Genomic DNA, 27213 nt, shown 5'->3' with positions numbered 1-27213 from the left:
TAAGGCTGTGGTGTGCTCCATTACTTTTCAGCCAGAATATATAAAAAAATGAAAAAAATTGTCCAGTAGCACCTTAGGTAAATGTAAACATACCCCTGACTGTTAGGTCCAGTTGCGGACGACTCTGGGGTTTCGGTGCTCATCTCGCTTTATAGGCTGAGGGAGCCGGTGTTTGTCCACAGACAGCTTCCGGGTCATGTGGCCAGCATGACTAAGCCGCTTCTGGCGAACCAGAGCAGCGCACGGAAATGCCGTTTACCTTCCCACCTATTTATCTGCTTGCACTTTGACGTGCTTTCGAACTGCTAGGTTGGCAGGAGCAGGGACCAAACAACAGGAGCTCACCCCGTTGTGGGGATTTGAACCTCCAACCTTCTGACCGGCAAGCCCTAGGCTCTGTGGTTTAGACCACAGCGCCACCCTCATTCCTTAGCACCTTAGAGACCAACTAAGTTTGTTCTGGGTATAAGCTTTCGTGTGCATGCAAACTTCTTCAGATACCTGAAGAAGTGTGCATGCACACGAAAAGTATCTGAAGAAGTGTGCATGCACATGAAAGCTTATACCCAGAACAAAGTTAGTTGGTCTCTAAGGTGCTACTGGACATTTTTTTCATATATTCTGACTGTGTCAGACCAACATGGCTACCTACCTGAATCTTTTCAACCAGAGATGGGGAAACTTATGGCCCTCCAGACATTGATTCAACTCCCATCTTCCCTAAGCTTTGGCCATGCTAGATAGGGATGAAAACCCATTTTCTGCCCAGGGTTGATCCCAGGCTGCCCACATCCAAGCTCAGCAACATCTGGAAGGCTACACACTCCCTACCCCTGCCTTAGACACTAGTACTGGACTTGAATGTGGGCAGCCTAGCTGTGGTGAAGATCACCATGTGAGCTTGGGCAAGCCAAAGCAATCTCCCAAACTCAGCCCCATTTTTATTCTCCATTTGAGAAGAACAGTCATGGTGATCTACTTTCAGGATTGTTGTAAGCATTGCTGAGATAATATATGGGTAGCATCCCAAATGTCCCTTGCCAAACACCCTTATGGTTGGTTTCGTTGCGTATGCATGTTGTGCATGGTATCTACAACTTGTTCTTAAAAAGAAAAGAAAAGTTGTGAGGTGTGGGAAAGACCCTTCTCCCCCTGTGACCCTGCTGATCTGCTCCTACACCTGGGCCAGATGTACAATTAGCCTGATGGATTATAAAATATCCTACTTTTTGAGGCGGACATAGTGTTTTGTACCTGTTTTGTTCCCTATCATCCCCCATCATCAGGACCGCCTCTCCTCGTATGCCCTGTGGAGGACCTTACGGTCCACAAATAATAATATCTTGGAGGTCCCAGGCCTCAAGGAGGTTAAACTGACCTCAACCCAGGCCAAGGCCTTTTTGGCTTTGGCCCCAGCCTGGTGGAACGCTCTATCACAGGAGACCAGGGCCCTGCGGGACTTGACATCCTTCCACAGGGCCTGGTCCAGGCCCAGTTTGACCCCCCTATATGGGACCCTGTAAGTTACCTCTTTGGCTCTTTTATTGGCTCATGTGGGACCAACATGGATAGCTGGCCCTGATGAATACTTGAGGTTCCCGACCCCTATGGTTGTAATTCGTGGGCAATCATTTAATTTTATCCTGATTCTAATTTTTAAGCTGTATTTTAATCAACTGTTTGATTGTGTTTTAATATATTTGATATTTGATGCTAGCCGCCCTGAGCCCAGTCTTGGCCAGGGAGGGAGGGGTATAAATAAAAATTTAGTTAGTTACTTACTATCCCTCAGCTTCCTAGTAAAATCCTCCTTCCTGTTGCAGTTTATTATGTTCTGCTTTTGTTACACTTTAGTGCCAGAATTATTCTATAAGCAGTAATAATGTAGCAATGTTGGGACAGCATCACAGAACTACTAAAAAAGGGGAAGAATGTATGGACAGTCCAGTATAAATCCATGGCTAGTACACAATACTTACATCAACGACATGTTGCAGACTGCTCCCGTGAAACTCCACCACCTGCCTGGACTGGCCCAAAGACAGCTTTCCTTTTAGCCCATGCAATTGTCTGGCTAAAAATGCCTTGTGCTCCCAAGCTTTTAATGAACAATAAGTGTTTTTATTGCCTTTATAGTTTTGCTGATTTTTCACATTGTGTTGCTGTTTCCTCCTTGTTAGTATGGTAGCACTGTGCTGTTTTTAATTGTATGTCGCCGCGGGAATATTTGGAAAGGCAGGACATAAATGTCTTAGTTAAATAAAACCTGGCTATGGTTCAGCTCCTAATTCCTAACCCCTTGCTATATTTGACAGGACACAATCACTGCTCTTGAAGCCCTGACCGAATATTCCATCCTCGTTAAGCGGATGACACTGTTCATGAACATCAAAGTGGCCTACAAGAACCATGGGGATTTTCATCAGTACAGGCTTACAAAAAACAATTATGTTGGCAGGTCTGTGGAAGTAAGTGTATGAATTATAAATAATAAGAAACCAGGACCCAAGGTACTTGCAAGAACCAACCTGTGGTAATCCGTGGTCCAGGAATAGCTAGCCTTCCTTTTAGAAAGCGCCATAACATGTGTTCTCCACTGGTTAATAGTTAGATGTTATTTTCTATAGTAACCTGCAGTTCCAATGAGCAGTCATCTTAAGTCTTGACTATGGAATATTTATTTATTTCATAAAATTTATAAACCACTTAATTGTAAAGAAAAACCTAGAGCAATTTACAAATCAAATAAAACAATAACATTGCCTATTGTTATTAGACCATAATAATAAATGGCTGTTTAAAAACAGCTATTTAAAACTTTCAAATAACAATTAAAATCAGTGATGCTAAAAAAACACAACAGATTAAAATACTTGTAAACATTCTTCATATCTGGTTAGGCTTGTCTAAGCAAAAATGTTCTTAGCAGGTTTTAGCAAAAGAGTATAGGGAAGGTCCTTGCCTGGTGTCAATTGGCAGGGAGTTCCAAAGTATGAGTGCTGCCACACTACACGATGGATTTCTTACAGCATTATGATGGAATCATTGATCCTTAGGGACCCTTTTGAGTGCCTTCCTTGAAAGGGTCTAATAGATCCATTACTGAACAGGCGGTAGCATATCTGAATGTTGTAATATTTCTTAGACCTGCTACCTGCTATAACTGTTAACTCTTAACTTTGTTCCCTTTGTTCTTCTGAGGCTATGATTTAGTATTTTTAATGGGTTGTATTCAATATCCATGCGGAGGCTGCTGTTGGGCCAATACACCAGGCAGGGCACACTCTTGATGTGATCTTTGCTGCAAGTGAGTGGCTCCCATGTCTGAGAAATTGATCCATTGCCTACCTGGATGGGGTTGCACTCCCCTTGATGGAGGAGGTTTGCTGTTTGCTGTGCTTCTGGATCCAGCTCTGTCACTGGAGACTTGGTAGCCTCAGTGGCTAGAAGTGTCTTTAACCAACTGCAACTAGTTCATAAGCTACAGGCATTCCTGGACTGGGAAAACCCTTGCCACAGTACAGTGGTACCTCAGGTTAAGAACTTAATTCGTTCTGGAGGTCCGTTCTTAACCTGAAACTGTTCTTAACCTGAAGCACCACTTTAGCTAATGGGGCCTCCCACTGCTGCTGCACCGCCAGAGCACGATTTCTGTTCTCATCCTGAAGCAAAGTTCTTAACCCGAGGTACAATTTCTGGGTTAGCGGAGTCTGTAACCTGAAGCGAATGTAACCTGAAGTGTATGTACCACTGTAGTTTATGTGTTGGCTACTTCAAAACTGGACTGCTGCAATGTGCTCTGTGTGGAGCTTCCCTCGCGCTTGATCTGGAGTTAGTGCAGAATGTTGCACGTGATTCTTGACAGGAGTGAGGCCTTGTCAGTGTATAACACCTGTGCTCAGAGATCTGCACAGGCTGCCAATTTGCTACCAGGCCATGTTCAAGGTGTTACTATTAGCATATACAGTTCTTAACAACTTGGAATCAATATACCTACAAGATCATGTCATCCCTCATGTGCCCATTTGACAACCTTGATTAGCAGAAATGACACTTCTTCTTTTTTAAAAAAATAATATTTATTAAGTTTTCCAAATTAACAATCCAATAAAGACCACATTAAAAACATTCCAAATTATACAGTAATCAAGCAGTCCAAATATTAAGCCAAATTATAAATCTTTGTTTGACTTCCCAGGCTCTTAGGTCAGAGGATTGCGATCATCTCTCATTTGCACTGCTTTCTTAATTAGTCCACGTGGTTCCCATAAATCAATCCAATGTCAATCCTTCGTTCGTTTTCACAGCCTCTGAGTTCATCCAGCAAGCAAGTTATATCAAAACGATATGTTTCTGTGTGGGTGATTATTTTCATCTGTGTCTTTCGCTTTTGATTCTTTATCGTACCTGTAATTATCCCTGTGACACGTCCCAAAATGGTGGAAATCTGGTTTTCTGCCAATTATTTCAGGCATATGTCTAAACCTCTCCGTTTCATCTCATACCAGAAAAGATAAGCCTGTACTTTGGTTAGAAGCCTCAGTTCCCATCTTCTACTCTTGACACCCCCCTTTCTGTTCCGACATACCAGTCCATAATTAAGATTAAGAATCCTTTAACTCCTCAGTGGCTGATCAGTTAGCAGAGCAGTTTAAATCCCCTCGCTAAGAGCATGGCCTTTAATTAAGTTCGAATTATCATCTTAAAAACAGGAGTTCGTTCGCTCAAGTGGCGACTTTGAAGAGTTGCCAAAGAGAGACAAGGTGCCCAGTGCCACCTGCCCCCTCATAATGGAGGCAGGTGTTGGGCAATCTGCAGGTGAAGCTGCCCCCACATCCCGGGGGGGGGTGTGGTTGGAAGGATGATTACTCCCATCTCATCCTCAAAATATCCTGTGCGAAATGGCTCAGATGTAATCAACACCCTCCACCATGGCAAGCCAAACCAGAAGTCAGAACTGACACTTCTACAGGTGCCACATTATACCCGTCCCACATTTATAAGACCTTGATTGTTTTGAATGGCAGCACCTGCACTTTGGAACCCCCTGCAACATTCTTCTTTAGACAAGCCTACTCAGATGCTTAGATAGTTGAGGTAATTTAAATCTGTTTTAGTATTTTAACTTTTGTATGTTTTTAAGTAGGGTTGTAAATTTCTCTCAATGTTTTTTTTAATCTTTTTGTAAACCTCTTTGAGTTTGTTTGCTGTTGTTGGTTTTTTTTTTACAACCAAGTAGCATATAAATTTTATGAAATAAATAAAAATGTTAATCCTGCTCAGAGCAGACCCATTGAAACTGATGGGCATTACTAATTTGGCTACATTGATTTCAGTTGGTCTGCTCTGAGCAGAATTTAGTTGGACACAGTACTGCAATTTGTACTTTCTTTAATGGTTGGCTGACTGTAATACAGTGGTACCTCAGGTTAAGTACTTAATTCGTTCCGGAGGTCCATTCTTAACCTGAAACTGTTCTTAACCTGAAGCACCAATTTAGCTAATGGGGCCACTGCACCGCCACTGCAAGATTTCTGAAGCAAAGTTCTTAACCCGAGGTACTATTTCTGGGTTAGCAGAGTCTGTAACCTGAAGTGTATGTAACCCAAGGTACCACTGTAGATGTTTGGCTGGATTTTAATCTTTTTCAAAATGGCTTTGAAATGCCTTTTGAATCACCATCCCTTCTATTTCCAATGTTAAAATGCTGCATTGCTGCTGCTGCTGTGGCTAAAACAGCACCACTAGGACTGGGGGAGAAATTTGGTTTGGTTTGCATTTAAAGGCAAGCCTACCTAATTTGCCCTTTCTGAGAATGCATGAAGTGAAGCACAGCCAAATGCATGTACTGGGGTCAAGTATGCATAAAAATGGCATATATTAGTTCAATGCATTTTTGTATGTTATTTTATTTAGGAAAACTGCTTTGCAAAAATGTGTGGATATTAGGCAGAACCAGATACAAATATGTGTCTGTTAGAAGTAATTTGCATTAAAATTTCCTGATGAATTATCATAAGGACTTTTTTTTAAATCCCACAAATTTAATGAGGATCTAATTTACACTAACATCACTTTCTGCATTTTTTTTTACGTATCCAGGCTCCCTTGAATGATGACTTAGAGGTTCGCACAGGCAGCAACACCGGCTTAGCAACAGTGAATGTACGTGAATTAATCATTTTGGGTCACTTCCAGGTGACCTGTTTGCTGAGGACTCATCCTGATTTGTTTGCAGGGAGAATGGATGACGTTGGCTATTTAATGAACATGTGTTCTGATTTGTTTTGGGTGGGGGAGGTTAGATTACCATGTGCCAAATCATGTGTAATCCCAACTTTCCAAGTCCATTTCCCAATGTCTTGTTGAAAAAAGTCTGATATTTTGTTTTTTATTATTTTTTTATAAAATGATATTTATTAAGATTTTTCCATTTTAATACAACAGAAAATAAAAAAAATGAAACAAAATTTTTAAAAAACACATAGAATTCACAGTCCTTATTTTCAATAACATATTTCCCTGACTTCCCCACACCTCCCCCTCTTGTATTCCAATTCAAATTGTTGGTTCAACAAATTCTTGTCCCCCATTTTTAACCTTTTTATATTTAATTCATTTTAGAAAAACCAATTTTAACTTATAAACATCAATATTTAAACAACAGTTCAACAAGTTCTTGTCCCTAATTTTTAACCTTTATATGTTTTATATTTTATATTTAGTTCATTTTGAAAAACCAATTTTGCCTTATAAACATCAATAATTATACATCCGTGCTTATTCTTAAAGCCTTTTTCTAAAGTCGACCTAAATTCCCTTCCACGATTTCCTCAATTCTCATACAAATAACAAAACAAAATAAAAGCAAAACAAATTATAATTATACACCCTTTGGATTCCCAAGTTCCACCCCCCCCTTTCCCGGTTCCAATCCCCAATAATCGTCCATCAGTCAATCTACTATCAGCCTGGAGACCTCACGTCCGAGGCTCTTAATTCTCTCTCAATTCCTCTCTGCCGGCTTTTTTGATAGTCCTTAGTATTAAACACCAAATCTCGGAGAAGCTCTAGTCCAATAGGGTCCATGTTTCTTCCAGCCAGACCTCCATACTTAAAAGTGGAGCCTAAATCTTGTTTCTTACTCCTTTCAAATCCAAATGTCTCCAAAGCTCCAACTTCCACCTTAATCAGATTTGTAATCCTTGGGTCTTCAGATCTCCACACAAGGAGATCTCTCCATTCTTCAGTCTCCAATTCAAACCAAATTTTCACCATCAAGTTCTTATTTTCCTTTGCAGCCATCATGTCAGGCCTCTGGCTCTCCTTTATCATCTGTAAAATTACAGCTCCTCCTTCCTTTTTCTCAGGAACAACATAAATCTCTTTCTTCACTCTCAAAGCTCTCAAGTTTCTCTTCTTGTTCAGCTACATGGGCTTCCTGAGACAATTCCTTATCAGATTCAATGAGTTTGTTTACTGTTAAGTCCAGAGTTGTAACATTTGTAGCCAAAACATCAATTTGGCCTTGTAGCTTTCCCAAGAGAACAAAAACTCTGTCCAATTCAGCTTGAATTTCCCCTCCTTCAGCCATTCTTGTAATGTCCCAAAACCCCCTCTAGAGGGATTTTGGTTACTCAGTGTTCTTTCCAGTTCAAATCCAAAAATCAAAGTAGTTTGTATCAGTTCTTCCTTGTTTTTAACAAAATATAGTCAGATTGTAACAAATATAGCCAGCAGAAGCAACAGAAACAAAGTTCTCTTTTTCCGTCTTGACAGCTAATTTGACAGCTGTCAAACTCTTCAATACCTTCAACAGGCTCTCTCGCGGATCACTCCCGGGTCCGGGGGGGTGGCACTTCAGCTCCCAAAATTAGCTCTTATCCTCCAGTAAGGTTTCTTCTAGTGCCAAATCGTGAAATTAATGTCTTTTGCCCAATAATAAAAGAAAAAATTCTCTCGACCTTAGTTAGCAGGTCCTTGCTTTAGATTGTTTACAGGAGGAGGAGGCAGACTTCCTGTTTACACCTCCCCCGATCGTACCTAATTCACCAAAAAATTTTCTTTAAAAATCCAATTTCCGTACTACTCACGGGTTGTTATTTTGAAGTCCAAATCACAAGAAGAAGTCAGCACTCTCCGGCCATGGCAGCGCGGCTTCACTCCACAGGAGAAGCAGTCGACTCTCAGCACCGCGCCGCTCACCCCGTCCCCCGTTCCGAAGCCTTTAAAAAGGCTCCTTCGCAGGTCGGGGGCGTGCTAATGGTGCCCGCCGAGTCACCAGGTTCACAGGCTTCACCGCCTGTGATTTTTAAGGGTCTCCGCGTCACCGCAGCGGTACGACCCTGATCCTGTGGAGCCGATTCCCTCCGGAGCTCGGAGGGAATCCGCCATTAGCCACTGGCGCTAACCCGGAAGTCCTAAAAAAAAAAAGTCTGATATTTTGGAGGAAGTAGGTTTGTGATGGAAGGCCTCTCCCTCAACTATAATTGTGAAACATGAATTTGCTGGTAATTTATTTGAACCCCATCTGAAAACAATGAGAGTCTGGAAGCACCTATAGAAAGTGGGCTCCAGAGAGCAACCTATTGGACCTAAATACTGTAAATGAACTGAATTTATTTAGGTAAGACTCGCTTCCATGAATAGATTGCCTTAGAAGTTCACTCTTCATTGGGTCTGAGATTTTCACACAAATTATGGATAGATATGGATGTCAAATACTTGGCTAGTGAGTTCAAACTCTCTTAAAATGTAATTTGAGTTCTGTTTTGTTTTTAATCTGGACTTGTACAGGTGAGGAGCGTATATTATAAGATCAGCACCTCTGAAGATATTTGTAACTTTGAGCTGAAGATTGCTATCAAGTCACCATCTGGTGAGAAAGTAATAATTTCTGTTTTAAAGTGTTTTGGATTATGCTTTTATCGTAAGCTACCCGGACAACTTTTGTCTATAAGCATCATAAATAAATGAAGGTATGGTGGAAATAAAATAATTCATGAAGAGACGGGAGACATTTCAGAGTTTGGACCTGGTAGCCCTGTACTTTAAGGTGGTCGGTTGCAAGCAAGGTCTTCTGGATTTTGAATTGAATTTTAAAATTTGTATCTCACCCTTTATCTGAAGATCTCAGGGTGGTTCTTCTGTACTCTTTCATCAAACTGCTCAGACTTTGGAACTAATTAGTTTCCTCCAGTTGTACAGAACCAGCACTCAGGTTGTTGTAACCATTTAGGAATCTGTGTACTGGACAATGGGTTTGGAAAGCTTGGGTAAACACATCCTGCTGTTGCATTTGCAGAAATGAATATCGACGGGAGGAGCTCTTCCTCCAGCTACTTGGATGAAACAAAGCACTTGACGGCCTGTGCAAAGTAAGTCCAGATGAGCCAAGAGAGAGCCTGTCACTCTGTGTGCCAGTTGTCAGAAATGCCAGGGTAGGGATGTTGGGAAACAAGTGTCTCATTTTGGATTTGTTTATGTACTTCTGAGTTTTGCAAGGGCAATGCTGAGGCTAGAAAGGAAGAGGCTAACAGGCAGTGCGACCCTCTGAACTGGTTATACATCTTGGCTGTGAGTCCTAGAAGACCTGATCCTTTCCTTGCAGGCCTTTTCCCACCTTGCCTGGGAGGGAGGGGCCCTGACTGACTCCAGCTACAAAGGCTGAGGCTGTCAAACAGACTCTTGGGCTGGGGGTTTTCATGTGGAAGGGGGCTGTTGCTGTTATTGATATTACTTTTTATGTATCTTTATTTTAGAGGTTATGGTTTATGTGAAAATGTTTGATGTGGCTGTGTACTTTTTGCTGTTTTATTTATTGCTTACGGCTATTTTTGTTATATTTGTAATTACATAATTCCACCCCAACACCCATGTTGTAAGCTGCCTTGAGCATGGTTTGAACTATGGAAAGGTGGCATACAAATAAAATGTATGTGTGCATGTATATAAGAAGGCATGAAGGTGGGGGGTGGCTGAGGACTGGTCCTACTACTAGTCTCCATGTCAAAGGAGAACACATGGAAGAATGTTTGGCAGCTGTGGTGTGTGGTGAAATAGTGAGTGGAGCAAAGAATGCATGACTTTTGCAGGGGGTGGGGTGGGGGGGTCTGTTGAGAAAGACAGGCAGTTAAACAGGAGTTGAAGAGGTGAAAAGATGGATTAATTATAATGTTGGTGGTCAGAATAGCTGTTACAGAAGGGTTAGGGATATTAGATCGATCCATTCTTTTTCAGTCTTAAAGGTAAAGGGACGCCTGACCATTAGGTCTAGTCGTGGCCGACTCTGGGGTTGCAGCGCTCATCTCGCTTTATTGGTCGAGGGAGCCGGCGTACAGCTTCTGGGTCATGTGGCCAGAATGACTAAGCCGCTTCTGGCGAACCAGAGCAGCGCATGGAAACACTGTGTACCTTCCTGCCGGAGTGGTACCTATTTATCTACTTGCACTTTGACGTGTTTTCGAACTGCTAGGTTGGCAGGAGCAGGGACCGAGCAACGGGAGCCCACCCCGTTGCGGGGATTCGAACCGCCGACCTTCTGATCTTATATGATTGCTTATTCTGGTTTTCATTTTCCATTTAGATATATTTTTACTGTGCTACATCCATATAAGTCTTACTCAGATTGAAATCAATGGGCATGACTAACTTCGTTCCATTCATTTCATGGCTTCTAGTCTAAAACTTGTTTGGATACAACACCACTGATTTTTGAATTCATAGATTTGTTCTAGTCTGGGGAACCTTTAGGGCTTTCTGCCACCCTCCATGAATTGGAAACACATCCATTAATGTGCCCAGTGTTGGACCTTGGCACACCTGTCAAGAACCAGCTCAGCAGGAAAAGTATGTGTGCCTCCCAAATGCAGCAGGGCTGGCTAGCCATATTTTTTAAGTCAGTGTAACCGTTAAACCAGAGAGGATGTAGCAGAGATCATTATATCTCAAGGGTTACATCCACTGTTAGTCCTACATGGAGTGAACTTGTTGAACTTAATGGTCATGACTGATTTGGGCCCATTTCAGTAGGTCTACTCTAAGTAGAAACTTAGTTGGATACATCCCAAATCATCTAAGCCAGGGGGCCATGAACCTTTTTGAGTGAGTGGGTACATTTAGAATTTTAGTGAGTGTTATGGCAGCAGTCACAAAATGGCTGCAATGGGGAGCATGGCATAATAGCTGCCACAGAAAAAAGACAGGACCACAACATAGTGCAGGTATACTCCCTTTGCCCCTGCACATACACCTGTCATCTATGTGCTTCTCTATTTAGAATGAAAGAAGAGGGGTAAGTATCTGATTCTGGCATGAAAGCTGGGTGTGTTTAAGTGGGTGTATTCAATGGAAGGAATAGCTGGTATTCAGAGGCATATTAGTAATGAATAGGTAGAGGATGCATGTTGGAGCCAGAGTGGGAGAAGGTTGTTCTCTTTATGGAATCGGGGTCTTGTTCTGCTTTTACCCTGTGTAGGTACAAGCCTATCAGAGGAGAACCCCAGTCTGCCTCCTCCCATGCCGTGATGGATATATCTCTTATCAGTGGATTGGAAGCAAACACGGAAGACTTATCTATTGTAAGGAAGATGGTGACCCCTGTTAAATAAATAACAACATCAGAACAGCTCTGCTGGATCAGGCCCAAGGCCCGTCTGGTCCAGCACTCTGTTCTCACAACAGCCAACCAGATGTCCCAGTGGAAAGTCCCCAAGCAGGACCTGAGATCTCTCCCCACTTGTGATTCCTGATCCTCTGACTCTAGAGGGAGAACAAGGCCATCGTGGCTGGTAGCTCTGCAGTCCTATGCACCATGTTGTCCTGGGGCATTGTGAAAAAATTAAAATGGCGGCATGTTGTCACTTTCCACTGCCACCGGGTAACCCCAAGTCTGGGGATCCTCCAGTGTAAGAGGCGGTCCATCAGGCAACCTCTTGACAAGGCCTCCCTCAAGCTGAAACCAGCCCAGTTCAGGTTAGATTACCAGTTTAACATGACAGCCATTTTATGAAAACATGCAACCCAATTCCACTCGCACCATCATAGCCTATTTTTATGGTTTTCTGCTATAGATTCTGTGCTTTTTTTCCTGGTAGTATGCTCCAGTATGCACTACCGACACCTTTTCCTGCCAGGGCCCAGTTGCTGCCCCTGCGCCCCAGGGCTGGCTGGAGTGCAAGTGTCCCACTCCCCGAGGAGTGTGAGGGTGGGAGACACAGCATGTGTCAGACTGCCCTGCCCTGGCTGCTGGCCGCATGTGCCCTGGTTGCCACTCTAGCAGAGCTCATGATGGTTGTGGCGGGCCGGGTGCAGGCGCTGCCAGTGAGTACTGGAACCGTTTTTCCCTACAAAGAAGGCACTGTATATGTTAATATAGTTCTTGTGGTCACAACCAAAACTAGTTGCTGAATTCTCTCTCTCTCCCTCTCCCTGCTCAGCTTGCGAATAACATTGACCAGTTGATTGCAAGCTATGAGATAACCAATGGACATGTTCTGGTGCAAATAGACTCGGTAGGTTCTCTATGGCTTCTCTGTCCTTTTCATTAAAATAAAATGTTTCATCGGTTATAGTCATTTTCCAGTTCTTCTGTGTCAGGGCTGGATCTTCTCCTAGTTCTTATAATCAACCAGTATCTCAGAATTATCCACCAAGTTGTGCAACTGATGTAGGGGGACACTGATTTGGGCAAAAACATAAGTTTTTGACTTTTTAAAGTGGTTTTTTTTTTGGATAAGGCCAGTCCACTTCCCAGTGGGTGGTATTGCAGGCAGGCTACGTGACCTCCGCACTCAGCGGGGGCTGGGCTAAGCCCCCTAGTCATTAGGGAGCCCCGGCCGCGTCATGGCCCCCGGCCAGCCAATCCGGTTGGCTGGGGGGCGTGGCTTACCCCTTTAAGCAGCCACGTGGCTGAGGGATCCCACTTCCGGTACCGGCTTCCGCGGATCTCCCGCCCTCACACCCTCTTTTCATGTGTTCGTCATATTGGCCTTGCTATGGACCTCAGTTGGTCGCTGTTGAGGGGCTGGTAGGAATTTTTCCACTTGGCAAATTGACACTGGCCATTTGGTTTTCGCCCACCTTGTAGCAATCGTCACAACTTTTGTAAGGTTTTAGGCATTGGTAAAAACCTGGTTTGGGGGAGGAGAGGTGTGGCCATCACCTGCCCCTCCATTTTAAAGGGTATTCCGTTAAAGGAAGCTGGGGGTCATGGTTCCTGTCCGAAGCCCAGGTGGAAACTAGGGCCATGGCATGACCTTCCGGTGACCCTGGGGGGAGCTCTGAGTTGATGTACATCAGGGATGGACAACTCCCAAGAGACTGTGATCTACTCACAGAATTAAAAACTGGCAGAATTAAAAACCTTTTGGGGGGTTCAGGTCAGTCAAAGTTGTTGAGCTTTCTTAGGTAGGAGGAAAGCACAGATTTTTGTGAATTCAAGCCTAAGCTCAAGGGAAAAAGAGCTTACTCGCTGAGTAAACTCCATCTTCTGTTCTGCAGCTCATGCAACAATGGAGGGCAGGGCTAGATTCTACTTTACCAACGCTAAGGAAAGGGACCCAGCGATCGACCACGATCTACCAAGACCTCCCGGGGATCTACCAGTAGATCATGATCGACCTGTTGGACGTCCCTGATGTACATCAACAGGGCTCCCCCTACTGGTGGTTAACCCTTGTGAGACTTCCTGCATGGCGTGCAGGAGTCAGATATAGTCGGTTCAGTTCTAGTGCCTAAGCCAATACCACTCACATTCTGCAACCAATAAAGTTGTGGCCTAAATTTTGCCCATTAACCCAATATACAGTGTCCACATGTTATTATTCAACATAAGGGAAAGGCCTTGGGGTCTTGACATGCAACATTGTTTTACCAGTCTGGTGTTTGTTGCTTGGGAGGGAGGGTAGGATTGACTTGTACATCATTGTTATGTACCTTTATTATTATTATTATTATTTATCATTGTTATGTTACCTTTCCCGCCCCGACCTGGCCACAGTGATCCATGCAACGGTCACCTCCAGGCTTGACTACTGTAATTCGCTCTACGCGGGGCTGCCCTTGAAGCTGTCCCAGAAACTCCAGTGGATGCAGAATGCTGCAGCGAGGCTCCTCACGGGGTCCCTGCCATGGGAGCATATTCACCCAGTGCTTTTCCAGCTGCACTGGCTCCCGGTGGAGTACAGGGTCAGATTTAAGGTGCTGCTTTTGACCTTTAAAGCCCTTCACGGCCTAGGACCCTCGTACCTACAGGACCGCCTCTCCCGGTATGCCCCAAGGAGAGCCTCAAGGTCCATAAATAGCAACACCCTAGTGGTCCCAGGCCCTAAGGAAGTTAGATTGGCTTCAACCAGAGCCAGGGCCTTTTCAACTCTGGCTCTGGCTTGGTGGAACGCTCTGCCTCATGAGACCAGGGCCCTGCAGGATCTGATTTCTTTCCACAGGGCCTGTAAGACAGAGTTGTTCTGTCTGGCCTTTGGCTTGGAGCCAATTTGATTCCCTCCCTCCCTCCCTTTCTTTCTTTTTTACTTTCCTTCTCCTCCTGTGATGAGGCTACATTTTAATATTTTAATGTTTCCATATTTTAATGTTGTATTTTAATTTTGTTTTTAAGTTGTAATCATTCAATTTGTTTTTATTATTGCTTGTAAGCCGCTCTGAGCCTGGCCTTGGCTGGGGAGGGCGGGGTATAAATAAAAATTATTATTATTATTATTATTATTATTATTATTATTATTATTATTATTATCATCATCATTATCATAACCATCATGCAGTGTATTATTAATAATTAATTATGATCTGTTATGCCAGGTTTCCAAATCTGCATAGAGCATTCTTTCAGGTATCAAAGACAGGGTATTGAGGAATGAGTTTTTCAGGGCACTGAGGCATCTTTCCTAACCAGTGAAAACCAATGGCTAGAAACTTTAAAAATAAATTAAAAATATGCCAATGACTGAGATACTTGAGGCCAGACTACAATGTGATGCAAGCTGGCTATGACCGGATATCCCAATATTTTCCACCTTTTACTCAAATACAGTTGCAGTTTGTGTTCCAAATTGCAGTGGCCGGGGGAGAGGTGCTTAGCTCTGCCTGATTTGCACATAAGTCAGACCATGGCTTAGTGCAAAATGTGTAGGCTCTAGAAGAGAAGATCCTGGCCACTTTGCTTCTCCCTGGTCATTTTGCTGCTTGCACTATTATGCTGAGCTGAGCCATGGGAAGGTCCATAGCTCAGAGGCAGAACCACCCAGAGTGGTTGGGGCAACCCAGTCAGGTGGGTGGGGTACAAATAAAAGTAATAATAATAATAATAATAATAATAATAATAATAATAATAATAATTTTTTTATTTATATCCCGCTCTCCCCAGCCGAAGCCGGGCTCAGGGCGGCTAACAACAATAAAATAGTACAACATTCTAAAATCATTTCATTATAAAATTAATTCAATTCAAATTGATGGCAACCATTAGGCTAAAGTTCTGTGAAGATTGCCAAAGGAGGGAGTCAAAGGCCTGGTGGAACAGCTCTGTCTTGCAGGCCCTGTGGAAAGTCCCGCAGGGCCCTAGTCTCTTGTGACAGAGCGTTCCACCAGATTGGAGCCAACAGCCAAGAAAGCCCTGGCTCTACTTGAGGCCAGCCTAACCTCTCTGTGGCCTGGGACCTTCAGGATGTTTTTGTTTGTAGACCATAAGTTCCTCTGTGGGACATATCAGGAGAGGCGGTCCCGTAGGTACGAGGGTCCTAGGCCGTATAGGGCTTTAAAGGTTAAAACCAGCACCTTAAACCTGATCCTGTACTCCACTGGGAGCCAGTGCAGCTGGTATAGCACCAGGTGATCTCGCAGCGAGGACCCCGTAAGGAGTCTCGCCGTGGCATTCTGCACCCACTGGAGTTTCTGGGTCAGTCTCTGGATCAGTAAGATGATGATGATGATGCAGAAGGTCCAGGCTCTATCACTGGTGTCTCCAGATAGGGCTCAGAAACACACGTGCCTGATTTCCAGGGGATCCACTCTCAGGCAGTGTGGGCAGTATTGGGCTAGATGGACCAGCTATCTGACTCTGTATAAGGCAGTTTCCTGCGGTTGCAGTTTAGCTGTCCCATACAAACCACATGCCATAAATCATAAGACAAACCTTGGCTACAGCATGTGGTTAGTTTGGAGAGAGCTAAACCATGAACCTGGGTTTGGACAACACACCAAGCCATTGCTTAGCTCAGCACTAACCATTCAGAGCAGATTTGGGGAGGGCGCTATGATGAGGTTTCATTGTACGAATGGAAATCCTTATACTAATGGAAAGAGTGGTTTGGATACCGCCCTGTGCTTGTAGGGAGGATGTTTGTGTGGAATTTGGGGGGGGGTACATTGCCCTGCATGGTGCCACCTTTTTGCCACACACCACAAGTAGATTTCATTGAATTTTTTTTCCTGGGGCTAAATTTACATTTCTTCCCCATGACTGTTTTGCGTGAATGAACTTGGGCTCTCTGGACTTACAATGCAAGGAGATTGGGGGAAAATAGGCCCCATGGCTGGGGGGAAATTCCTCAAGTCAATCCATCCTAACTTGTATTCTGTTTCCAATAAGATTCCAGCAAATGAATTTCTGTGCATTGGGTTCCGAGTAACAGAAGTATTCCGTGTTGGAATGGCAAGCCCAGGAAGCTTCACAGTGTATGAATATCACACCCCTGGTAAGGAGACAGTTCCTCTAAGCCAGAGCTTTCCAAACTGTGTGTCACGACACATTAGTGTGTCGGCTGCAGTGTGTAGGTGTGTCGTGCGAATGCTCCCTGCTCTTCTCCCGGGGCTGGAAAGGGATTAGTTTGTGAAATATATTTGGAGTCGAGTGTGGATTTCATGCTCTTTATTCAGCTCATAGTAGCGAGGAATGGAAGTTCCCCCAAAATGCCTGCTTTATATACATTATTTACACAATGGGCCCCACATGATTGGCTAATTCCGGGATTCTCCTGTAGGCCAATCAGGTTGCGGATTCACTTTCACCTGGAGCTGGATTGGGTGGCTCCTGCGGACCAATCAGACTGCTGCATTCTGGATCCTATTGTTCTAGGACCAATCAGACTGCTGCATTTTGGATCCTATTCAACTCAGTACATAACAGTTTGGTTTGCTAGTAAAACTGAATTACTGTGTCGCGAAATGATGCATGCCTAAAAAGTGTGTCACCAGCATGAAAAGTTTTGAGAACTCTGCCCTAAGCAATGGCAGTATATAGCAGGCTTTGGGTGCAAGAGGTCCAAATTTCAATCCAGGCAGGTCTTAGAAGGACCTCTTTCTGAAGATCTGGAAAACCACTGCCATTGAGTGTTGACAGTGCTGGGCTAGATGGAGCAGTGGTTTGACAGGCGATAAGGCAGGCTCCCTCTGTTCCCTTTCCCCACTTGATCTTCACAGTTGGACTTGCGCTAGTGCTTGCATCCTTGAGCAGCTGCCAGGACTCTGGCATCTCAGGAGGGTCCATCATTGATCCCTGCCCAGAAATAAATTTGCCTGGCCCAGCCCTCCAAGCAGCACCAGGTGACTGGGCTTAGCTGCCATTTTAATTTCCCACAATACCCTGGAGCAACACTATATAGAGGATATTACCGGGAATGGGGGCTGCCCCTAGCCACCTGGTCCTGCTTACACCAGTGCTGCCTCTGCTGGGTAAGACCATCAGAGGACCAGCCCAAGGGCACGTGAGCCACACCTCTGTCATGTCTGAAGCCAGTCATGCACCAGTCAGAGTGGCGTGATTTCCAGGACCAAATGTGACATTACATTAATTGCATGAGTGCAATTAATTACACAGGGTTCTTGGTTATGGAAAGAGTTGCTATGAAGAAGTCGGAGTAGCCAAGGAGCTGTGGGGTGGGGGAGTTGAATTCTTTCCCTCTTTGTCATGATTGCAACAAAAATCTCCTCTCTGTAGTTGTTTGCTTTTCATGGGAAGCAACTCCCTTTGGTGTCAAGAGGAGTTTCCCTTGAAATGCAAACAGTAGCTTTGAAGACGTGAGAGAAAAACTCCCCTATTAGAAAAACTCACACTATTCCAAAGCTGCTCAGGCTTTTCATCTGCTGCTGTTTACATAACAAAAGACACGTGTGCTAATTGCAGTCATGTCCATAATTTCACATCTTACTTGGTCCTCATTAGGGCTCCGAATTCTTTCTGAGTTTCTTAGTAGAATTGCTCTGTATTCTTGTTTACATCTTGGCTCGTGGGACTTTGACACCCACCACTCTCTGTCTTTCTGAAACTTTGATTTCCCACAGATAAACAGTGCTCTGTATTTTACGATCCTTATGGAGAAGACTCACTCGTAAGACTCTGTGAAGGGGTAGAGTGCAAATGTATGGAAGGTAAAAATGTTTTCCTGCAAATGGGGATAGAATAATTTGCCAGCTTTTTTTCTCTTTGCTTGATTTATCCAATCTTCAATTCAGTTCTCCACATTTCTGTAGCAATTTGCAAATTTTCCTTAAAAAAAACCCTAATAAAATTTCTTCAACATTTCTTCCAATAAACAATTTTTTTGTAATCAGTTTTGACTAATATATTAGGAGAACTGGCTTGCAGAATGCCTTTTGTATTTTCACTAATATATTCATATTTGTGCACATGTTCCCCTAATACATAAAAATATTGTTTGGATGTAGAACAGCATAGCAAATTTCAGATAAGTGCACATTTTGAGGGTGGTCATGTTTTGGTTCTCATATTGTTTTGGAAAGTGCCAATTTGATAAATTTGGCTTTAAATAAGAATGGAATCAAATCTCCCCCTCACTCTACATGCAAGTAAATTCCTACTGACTTCAATGGAACTCACTTCCCAAGTGACATTGCTGCCAGCGTTTAAATTGCTAATATATTACAGGATCGTGTAGTGTGACTCATTGCATTGAAGGCCTTAGTGTGACAGTGTTTCCTGCTGTTAATAGGAATTTATAAGTGTGAGCTACAACAAAATGTTCCAGCCAGCCACACCAACCTTCAAGCCATTCCATTCTGTTCCCCTCCCACAACAGTAATTCAGAATTCCATGGCTGCTGAGGTCGCTCAGCCTTATTGGGCTGTTTTTTGAGTCCCCTGCCCTTTGCTTTGTAGGAAGAATTAAAGGATTCTCTTGGTTCACTGAACTGGAACAATTTAAGCAGATATTGGGGCGGGGGGAAGGAAGTTGGAACAAGGCAAAAAGTTTCTGCTTGTGCTGTTTCTCTGTTTTGCTGAAATATAGCGGAATGTGGCCGCATGCAGAAAAGACTGGATGGGTCTATAAGTTTCAATTCTCGGAATGAAGTGGCATGCCAGAAGGACATTGCATATGGTAAGATTTTGAGGGTTGGTGCATGCTATTTGTCCCCCCCCCCCATATTTACTTTCAGCATTTTTACTCTGCCTTTTAACTCAGAAGGGTTTCAGAAAGGCATAATAATAATAATAATAATAATAATAATAATAATAATAATAATAATAAATTATTATTTATATCCCGCCCTCCCCACCCGAAGCGCGGCTCAGGGCGGCTAACAACAATAAAATAATACATTCTAAAATCATTTCATTATAAAATTAATTCAAATCAAATTGATGGCAACCATTGGGCTAGAGTTCTGTGAAGATTGCCAAAGGAGGGAGTCAGGCTGTGCCCTTTAAAAATAGTATGAAGGTAGCCCCTCCTGTCAGGCTCACAGTCTAAAAAGACACGACACACAAGGAGAAAGGAGTGGGAGGGAGGAGGGGAAAGCAAGCACAAGCACAAGTTCTTCCAAGTTATAGTTATTAAAGTTACAGCCAATGTCAGTGGTGGTTATTGTGATCTTGGCCTTGATAAAGAACAGTCTCTTCCCTGAAAGCACCCTTCCTCCATCAGATCCAGGAACAGAACTGGTGCTGATGAGCAAGCCAGGAGCACAGGGCAGTTCGTCCCTCAGACAGCTGACTTGATGACAGTTAGAATCTGACCAGCAGGGCAGTGTTTTAAAAGCCGTCCAGGAAGCTGGAATACAGGATTAGACAAATTCATGGAGGAGAAGGCCATCAATGTCTCCAAGCCATGATGGATATATTCTCCCTCAAGAGTCGGAGGCAATATGGGTTGCTGGGAAGTACAAGTAGGGAGAATTCTGTTGCAATCAAGTCCTGATTGTGTGTTTCCCGTTGAGACTTGTGTGCTTGCCATCATGTCATCCACTGTGAGAACAGGGTTGTGGACTAGGGGAGAATAGGATTGTGGTCTAGATGGGCCTACAACCAGATCTTCTTATGTTTGTGTAATCATGGTGCCATGAAGCAGAAGAGGTACAGGCTGTATCACAAAGAGACACAGTACCCTTAAGCACTTCCCCTTGTGATCTCCCAGTCTGAGGATGTGGGCCTTCTTACTTGACTCAAAGGCTGAAGGCTCCAGGTAGCTCCAGCTCTCTGCTAGACAACATCCCCAACAGGAGTGAATCCTTGAGCTGGTAGGGCCCACTGGGAACTGTCCATGGTCCTGACTGATCCAACCTCTGTTTAAAGAGACCTGACCAGTCTTAGCTCAGAAGAGGTTCAGCCTCTGTCTGCATCCTTTCCAAGCTTCAAGACCCATGGAAAAGTATATCCTGCACTCCAGAGCTGGTGTAAGATTCTAGGTGGTAGTGTCTGGGTCAGCTTGATCTAGGAGACCTTCCAGCCTGATCTAGCAAGATAAGAATAATTATCAACTGAATTATTTTATCTCTCAGTTAGGGCCTAATGATGCTCAGAACACCCCCCCATCAAAGATGGGGGGGGAATGTAAAGGAGCAACACTGTGGTTTGGAGACGGGTACTATAGTATGATACAGTGGCCTCAGATTGTGCCTGAGAATGTTTAAGAGCAAATTATGAGCATGTTCAGTTCTCCAGGGCTGTTGCCAGCTGTAGTCTAGTATCTTGAGGGCAACATATTGGCTGCCTCCATTTTACTGTGTTCTGGCAAGCATGCAACATGGAAATCAGGTTCAGATATTGTATAATCTTACTGGCCAGTGATTTTGGGACCCTCAGGTGCAGCCTCCCTCCCATGTGAAAAAGGCAGGGTATTAAAAGTACACATTTTCTTGTATTGCATTTGATTATCTTGGATACTCTGAAAAATATAGAAATGGTTGCACTCTTAGGGTTTCAGGCTCCTCTGCCATTCTTGGTATTCTAGCAAATGCCAAAACTTTCCACCCTCTGGAGATGATCTTTAATTTTATATTTATATATGTCACCTGGTGTAATATTAAACTCAGAACAGTTTGTAATTCCAATTAAAACAATAAGATGTCTGGACTTCCAGGAGAGAGGAATAGTGATTCGGCTGTCTCTCTGTTAGCTCCTGCTGACAGAAGATAATTATTTAGTGATTGATAACAGTGAGACAGATAGTCTGACTACTAAATCACTCTGTAGTTAAGGGTGACCTGGGAGTTAACCAATAATTACTTTTAAGAGAGGACTCCATATTCCATTTATTTGATTTTTGTAGTTGTTATTTTACAGTAATATGGGGAAATCTTAATTTTACAGTAATATGGGGAAATCTGAGATCCAGCGCTGAGGGCCTTCTGGCGGTTCCCTCATTGCGAGAAGTGAGGCTACAGGGAACCAGACAGAGGGCCTTCTCGGTAGTGGCGCCCGCCCTGTGGAACACCCTCCCACCAGATGTCAAAGAGATAAATAATTACCTGACATTCAGAAGACATCTTAAGGCAGCCCTGTTCAGGGAAGTTTTTAATATGTAACGCTGTACTGTTTCTAACACTGATTGGGAGCCGCCCAGAGTGGCTGGGGAAACTCAGCCAGATGGGCGGGGTATAAATAATAAATTATTATTATTATTATTATTATTATTATTATTATTATTATTATTATTATTTTAAAAAATCCCAATAAGATGTGCAATAAAGCAAATTAAATCCTGTAAGCAAATGGCCCAAATACCAACTAAACCAACAGTGAAAATTTAATGTCTAGTGTTTAAAATTCAGCAACCTTCCATCCCTTTAAATTTTTTATTTAGAATACTTATATCCTGCTTTATAGCCCCAGGAGGCTCTCAGACAACTTACAAAAGACCCCCACAGCAAAAGTTGTGCTCAAATCTGGTTCAGGAATATAAGTAACAAGGTGCCAGGATTATTTAGGGGGCATTTCCTGCCCTAAGGCTGGTCTTCAGACTATAAAAAGAGCCCTGCTGGGTCAGTTCAAAGATCCCATCTAGTCCCTTCTCACAGTGGCAGCCAGATGCCCCAAAGGGAAGCTTGCAAGAAGTCCATGGGGGAGTCCTGGTGTTACCCTTTGAGCTTTCCCTACTATGCACCAGAGCCTGCTCCTGTGGCAGTGGAGTGGAGCTGAACAACTGGATCCTGCTCAGCCCACAGTGGAGGTAGTCCTCTTGTGACTTTGAATACAAAACTTAAAATACAACATTTTAAAATACAAACACTTATTTAAAATTAAAATTCCCAGGAGAACAAAAATGACTTAACTGGACTTCCATCATCAGGATGTCACAGGTGAAAACATGCTGCCTGCTGTTGATAGTGGGAATTGGTGATAGCAGCTCTGCTCAGAGAAAATGCAGAGATTCTTACTGTCGCTTTTAATGAACACACTCAAGAATGAACCTTTGTCCAGCATTGTTGTTGTTACTGGTTTTTTATTATTATTATTTCTTCTCTGTAGTCTATAAAGTGAATATCCTGTCCTCCAAGCCAGAAGGAAGCTTTGTTAAATACACTGCAACTGTCCTAGATCTCTATAAAAGAGGTGAGATCATTTGTTATCATGAGCTGAAATGATTCCATTAAGATACAACAGGAGCAGCGAACCCTGCGGCTTTCCAGTTACTGTTGGAGTCCCAATCCCCATCAAGCCAATGGCCATTTGTTTGTTTGTTTGATTAAATTTCTATACCGCCCTTCATCCAAGGACCACAGAGTGGTTTACAATATAAAAACACAAAAACACATAACATAGTAACAACACCCTACCACCGTTTAGAAGGCCATAGATTGTTTAACTAGCCAAAGGAATGGTGGGAGTTGTCATCCAGTAATCTCAGGAACACAGAGCCTAGGGCTTGCAGATCGGAAGGTTGGCAGTTTGAATCCCGCGACGGGGTGAGCTCCCATTGCTCGGTCCCTGCTCCTGCCAACCTAGCAGTTCGAAAGCACGTCAAAGTGCAAGTAGATAAATAGGTACCGCTCCGGCAGGAAGGTAAATGGCATTTCCGTGCACTGCTCTGGCTCACCAAAAGCAGCTTAGTCCTGCTGGCCACATGACCCAGAAGCCGTACGCCAGCTTCCTCGGCCAGTTAAGCAAAATGAGCTCCGCAACCCCAGAGTTGGCCACGACTGGACCTAATGGTCAGGGGTCCCTTAACCTTTACCTTTAACCAGTTCTGCCACTCCAGCGGGAAGGTAAACGGCATTTCTGTGCGCTGCTCTGGTTCACCAAAAGCAGCTTAGTCATGCTGGTCATATGACCTGGAAGCTGTATGCCGGCTCCCTCAGCCAGTAAAGCGAGATGAGCACCGCAACCCCAGAGTCGTCCGCGACTGGACTTAACGGTCAGGGGTCCCTTTACCTTTACTAATCTCAGGAAGATCCCTGCCCCTCCCAAAGTGTTCCTTGAGGAGAGCATGAAGTCATGGCCATTTCCTTGTCTTTTGCCCCCAGCAGGCGTGGGAAAGATTTTTCACCCCAAGGGCCACCTTCCCATCTGGGCAGCCTTCTGAGGGCTGCATGCCAGTGTTGGGCAGGGTCAGAGGCAAACATGAGCAGAACAACAAATATAAATTTTATCTTTGTGGTTCTGTCTTGCAGAAATGACAGAACTACTAGCTGGCCTTTGGGCTCCTTCTAACCTCCTTCTATTTTTACTCCAGGAGAGGCTTTTGCTCAGAAGAACTCAGAAGTCATCTTTATTAAAAAGAATTCATGTGTCGATGTTCAGCTTAATCCAGGAGAGAATTACTTGATCATGGGGAAAGAGGCCTTGAAGATAGGAGATGGTGCCACTGCCAAGTAAGTAAGCTTGGATTTACAGTGCATGGTATGTAAAGAATATGTTCGGGGCTTTTTTAATTTAGAGAAAAGTCGAGGGTATCTTATGTAGGTGGGGGCAGGGAGAAACCTAAGTAGGGATCCCAATAAATAGCCCAATGAAGAGGGGGTGGGGAATGGAGTATTCAGGAAGAGAACAGGGCTAGCTGCTTAGAAACCTGAACAGGATACTCCATTCTACACATTAGGATTGTAGCAGCAATATTTGGGATGATGGGGAAGAGGTGAGGTGGTAATAGTGTTATTTTGGAGATTACCCAAATGTATTCTTCACCTCTGCATTGCAAGAGAAAGAGTTGAACCCAATGTCAGACTATTTCCATTATTTTCAAAAGGTCTACAGTTCAGTACAGTACAGTTCAGTTGGCCACAACCCAAAGTATTTCAGGGAGCAGTTGAAAGTTGAGTTGTTGTTTTTTGGGCAGACTGGGGTGAAGAGAGGAGGTGGAGAGAGCAACCATTCATTTCAATGGGTCTTCTCTGAGTAGAACTTAATTGGTGACAGCCTTTAAAATGTATAAAGTTAAATGTTCAATGGACATCTCTCCTTCCATAATGTATAGTACAGTTTTCGCACTGTGCCCTGAGCACTACCTACAGTAGAAAATAGACATGCAGGTTTTTATTTATTTAGTTAGTTATGATAATATTTTTAGACGGCCTTTTGATGCAAAGAAGGCCCCCTACATGGTGTATGACCACCCTTGGAAACCAATGAAATTGCTAGAACAAATTAAGCATTAAAACAGAATGAATTTTTTTGCACCCGCTGAGTATCTGAACACTCTTCAAAGACAGTCCCATATAGCGCATCTTGCAGTAGCGTAAACTGTAAGACACGCATCATTGGCCAGATCCATTAAATTTACTTTAGCAGTTTGCATTCCTTCCACTATTTCATGTACTTTAAAATGCCCCTTTCCTTCTCCCTTTTCTGTAGATACCAGTATCCATTAGATGCCATGACCTGGATTGAATGGTGGCCTACTGACTCATCTTGTGCTTTGTGCCACGACTTTGTAGAATCAATGGAGGATTTTGTGGAAGATCTCTTTCTCAATGGTTGTTAAACTACTAAAAAACTTTTGTGAACAGTCTTCAGACTGATCAAAGCTTCCCGGGACATGTTTTTTCCTATGGTTCTTCCCAGCCTTTTAAACAAGGAGAGCTGTATCTGCCTACATATAAAATAGCACTTATTTTTCTAGGAAGTATCTGAGAATTCAGTTTTTGTGTGTTTATAATACAATGAGCTTAATATAAGTGGGCGGGGGGGGGAGGTGTTGCATGCTTCAGTACTGTGGACAATGTATAATATCCAATACATAGGGAAAAGCTGCTTTTTACCACTAAATCAGAGCAAACGACAATCTGGAGAAAACAAGGTTTGCCATTTGTTCCGACTGAGTGCTAAAGAGCAGTTTTCTCAGGGGAAAGCAGTGGGACAAGAGAAAATGTGGGTGACCCTAACAATCCTAGTAATTATACTAATAATTCACCAAGAGTCCATCTCTATTCCACATGTTTTCCTTCTGCATTCAAAAGTTATCACCATTCATATTTTGTATTTTGCTCTTTTGTTGTTGTTGCTAGGAATATGCATTGCAGCAGCTGTATGGAGACATTCTAAGCCATTGTTGGTGTTTAGAAAATAAATGGGACTTAAATCATAACGATCTTGTCTCCTTGATTTCAATGGATCTAACCTCAGCTAAGCAGCAGAGCAACCCTAATTATAGAAAGCTGGTGTCATTTATGCCCTACTTAAGGTACCTTTTTTGTTGGCTAAGTTCCACCAAGCTGCTAGATTATATGAGTTTGCTCACTCATATAAAGTCAACTGGTGTAGGTCTCCTTACCCTGTTCTGCCCCTGCTATACCCCCAGAATGCCTCTTTCAGGGGGACTTACACTGGTTTAAGTTCAGCTGGATAAGCCGGGGTGAGTGGCTTCCACCAGCCTATCTTCAGTTCAGCTGAGGTAAGTGACTTACACCAGTGTAGCCCTGGCTGAGTCAGGGCTCAGTCAGGGAAGCCCAAGAACCACCAACAATCCAAACTCACTTATCCCAGTGGATCTTGCTTTTGGACTGAGCTCCTGGTTGAGATCCAGTCCTGTAAGACAGGGATGGAGAAGATTTGGTTCTCCAGATCCCAATTCCCAGCACCCCACCCAGCATAGGTAATGATCAGGGACTTACAGGAGATGGATTCCATCAATTACATGGAGAGCCAAAGTTTTCCCATCCTTGCTGCATGGTCTACAAACTATGGTTTCTAGTTCAGGGCCAATAACCCAGCAAGTGCTCCAAGCTCGTTTGGTCAGATTTGTTTATATGGAAACAAGCAAATTTGAAAAGATTGCCCTCCCAAAACGCCTAATACTAGTCCTTGAAGGCTAATGTGTGGCAAGCCACTTATTTCTCTTTATTTTTTTAAATTGGCTATTAAACCAAGATTACCCTTCTGGAAATGAATTGGTTTCCTATCTAGCTTTGTGTAACCAGAAAAAAACCCCAGTGGACTATTAAATGGTTGACCGCATTCCATTTGGGCACCGTGAAGTAGAAAACTGTATGCACTTCAGGCTTTTACCAGGAAACTTCCCCCCTGGCAGATCATACTGTTGTGTGTCTTAATTTGTAGTGGCTAATCTGCTTGCTGTGTGACTAATGTGAGATGAATGCGGCAGCACAGCTCTGTGTGTGAGGCTCCACAGTCCCTATTCACAAATTGAGCTGGTGGGCCACACTAGCATAGGAGCCAACTCCTAGGGGCTGAGGTCCCTTCAGCCCCCCTCCCAATAAAATATTTGAGGGGGCCAGCCCCTCTCAAGTTGATGGGTATTGCCATTCAAATGGTGTGCATGCACTGCATCTTCAGACAGATTATGCAGGGCGGGGCTTACCTAGCTCCCAAATATTTTATTCAAGTTGGCACCCCTGCATACTAGTGTCTTGCAAGAGAACTTTCAGTGTGCTACAATAAATAAAGAATGATCAAAGCATCCACTTCCTGCTGCAGTTCTGCATGACTGATTGCATGGGTCTGCCTGCAGTAAGAACTGCATGTTTGATCGCTTGAGGTTTTCTGCCTTCTAGTCACTCTCCACAAGTT

At 43.5% G+C, this 27213-nt stretch overlaps 1 protein-coding gene across 2 annotated transcripts in view; it reads left to right on the top strand.

The window, feature by feature from the left end:
* The window catches only part of C5 (complement C5), a 71541-nt gene extending 46121 nt beyond the window's left edge, over positions 1–25420 (top strand). The window contains exons 30-41 of one of the 2 annotated variants that reach the window (XM_053374005.1): positions 2316–2468; positions 6103–6165; positions 8797–8878; positions 9305–9377; positions 11477–11579; positions 12438–12512; positions 16604–16709; positions 18295–18381; positions 19259–19348; positions 22717–22800; positions 23921–24059; positions 25039–25420. In XM_053374005.1, coding sequence (XP_053229980.1) covers positions 2316–2468; positions 6103–6165; positions 8797–8878; positions 9305–9377; positions 11477–11579; positions 12438–12512; positions 16604–16709; positions 18295–18381; positions 19259–19348; positions 22717–22800; positions 23921–24059; positions 25039–25168 — 1185 coding nt within the window. In that variant the 3' untranslated portion in view covers positions 25169–25420. Of the gene's footprint in view, positions 1–2315; positions 2469–6102; positions 6166–8796; positions 8879–9304; positions 9378–11476; positions 11580–12437; positions 12513–16603; positions 16710–18294; positions 18382–19258; positions 19349–22716; positions 22801–23920; positions 24060–25038 lie in introns of those variants that run through there. The other variant, XM_053374006.1, reaches the window with a different exon arrangement.
* The last annotated feature ends 1793 nt before the right edge of the window (positions 25421–27213 follow it).

This window comes from Podarcis raffonei, chromosome Z (assembly GCF_027172205.1).
Source record: "Podarcis raffonei isolate rPodRaf1 chromosome Z, rPodRaf1.pri, whole genome shotgun sequence".
Taxonomy (NCBI): Eukaryota; Metazoa; Chordata; class Lepidosauria; order Squamata; family Lacertidae; genus Podarcis; species Podarcis raffonei.
The sequence above is the reverse complement of the archived record's forward strand: the minus strand, read 5'-3'. Positions and strand labels throughout refer to the sequence as shown.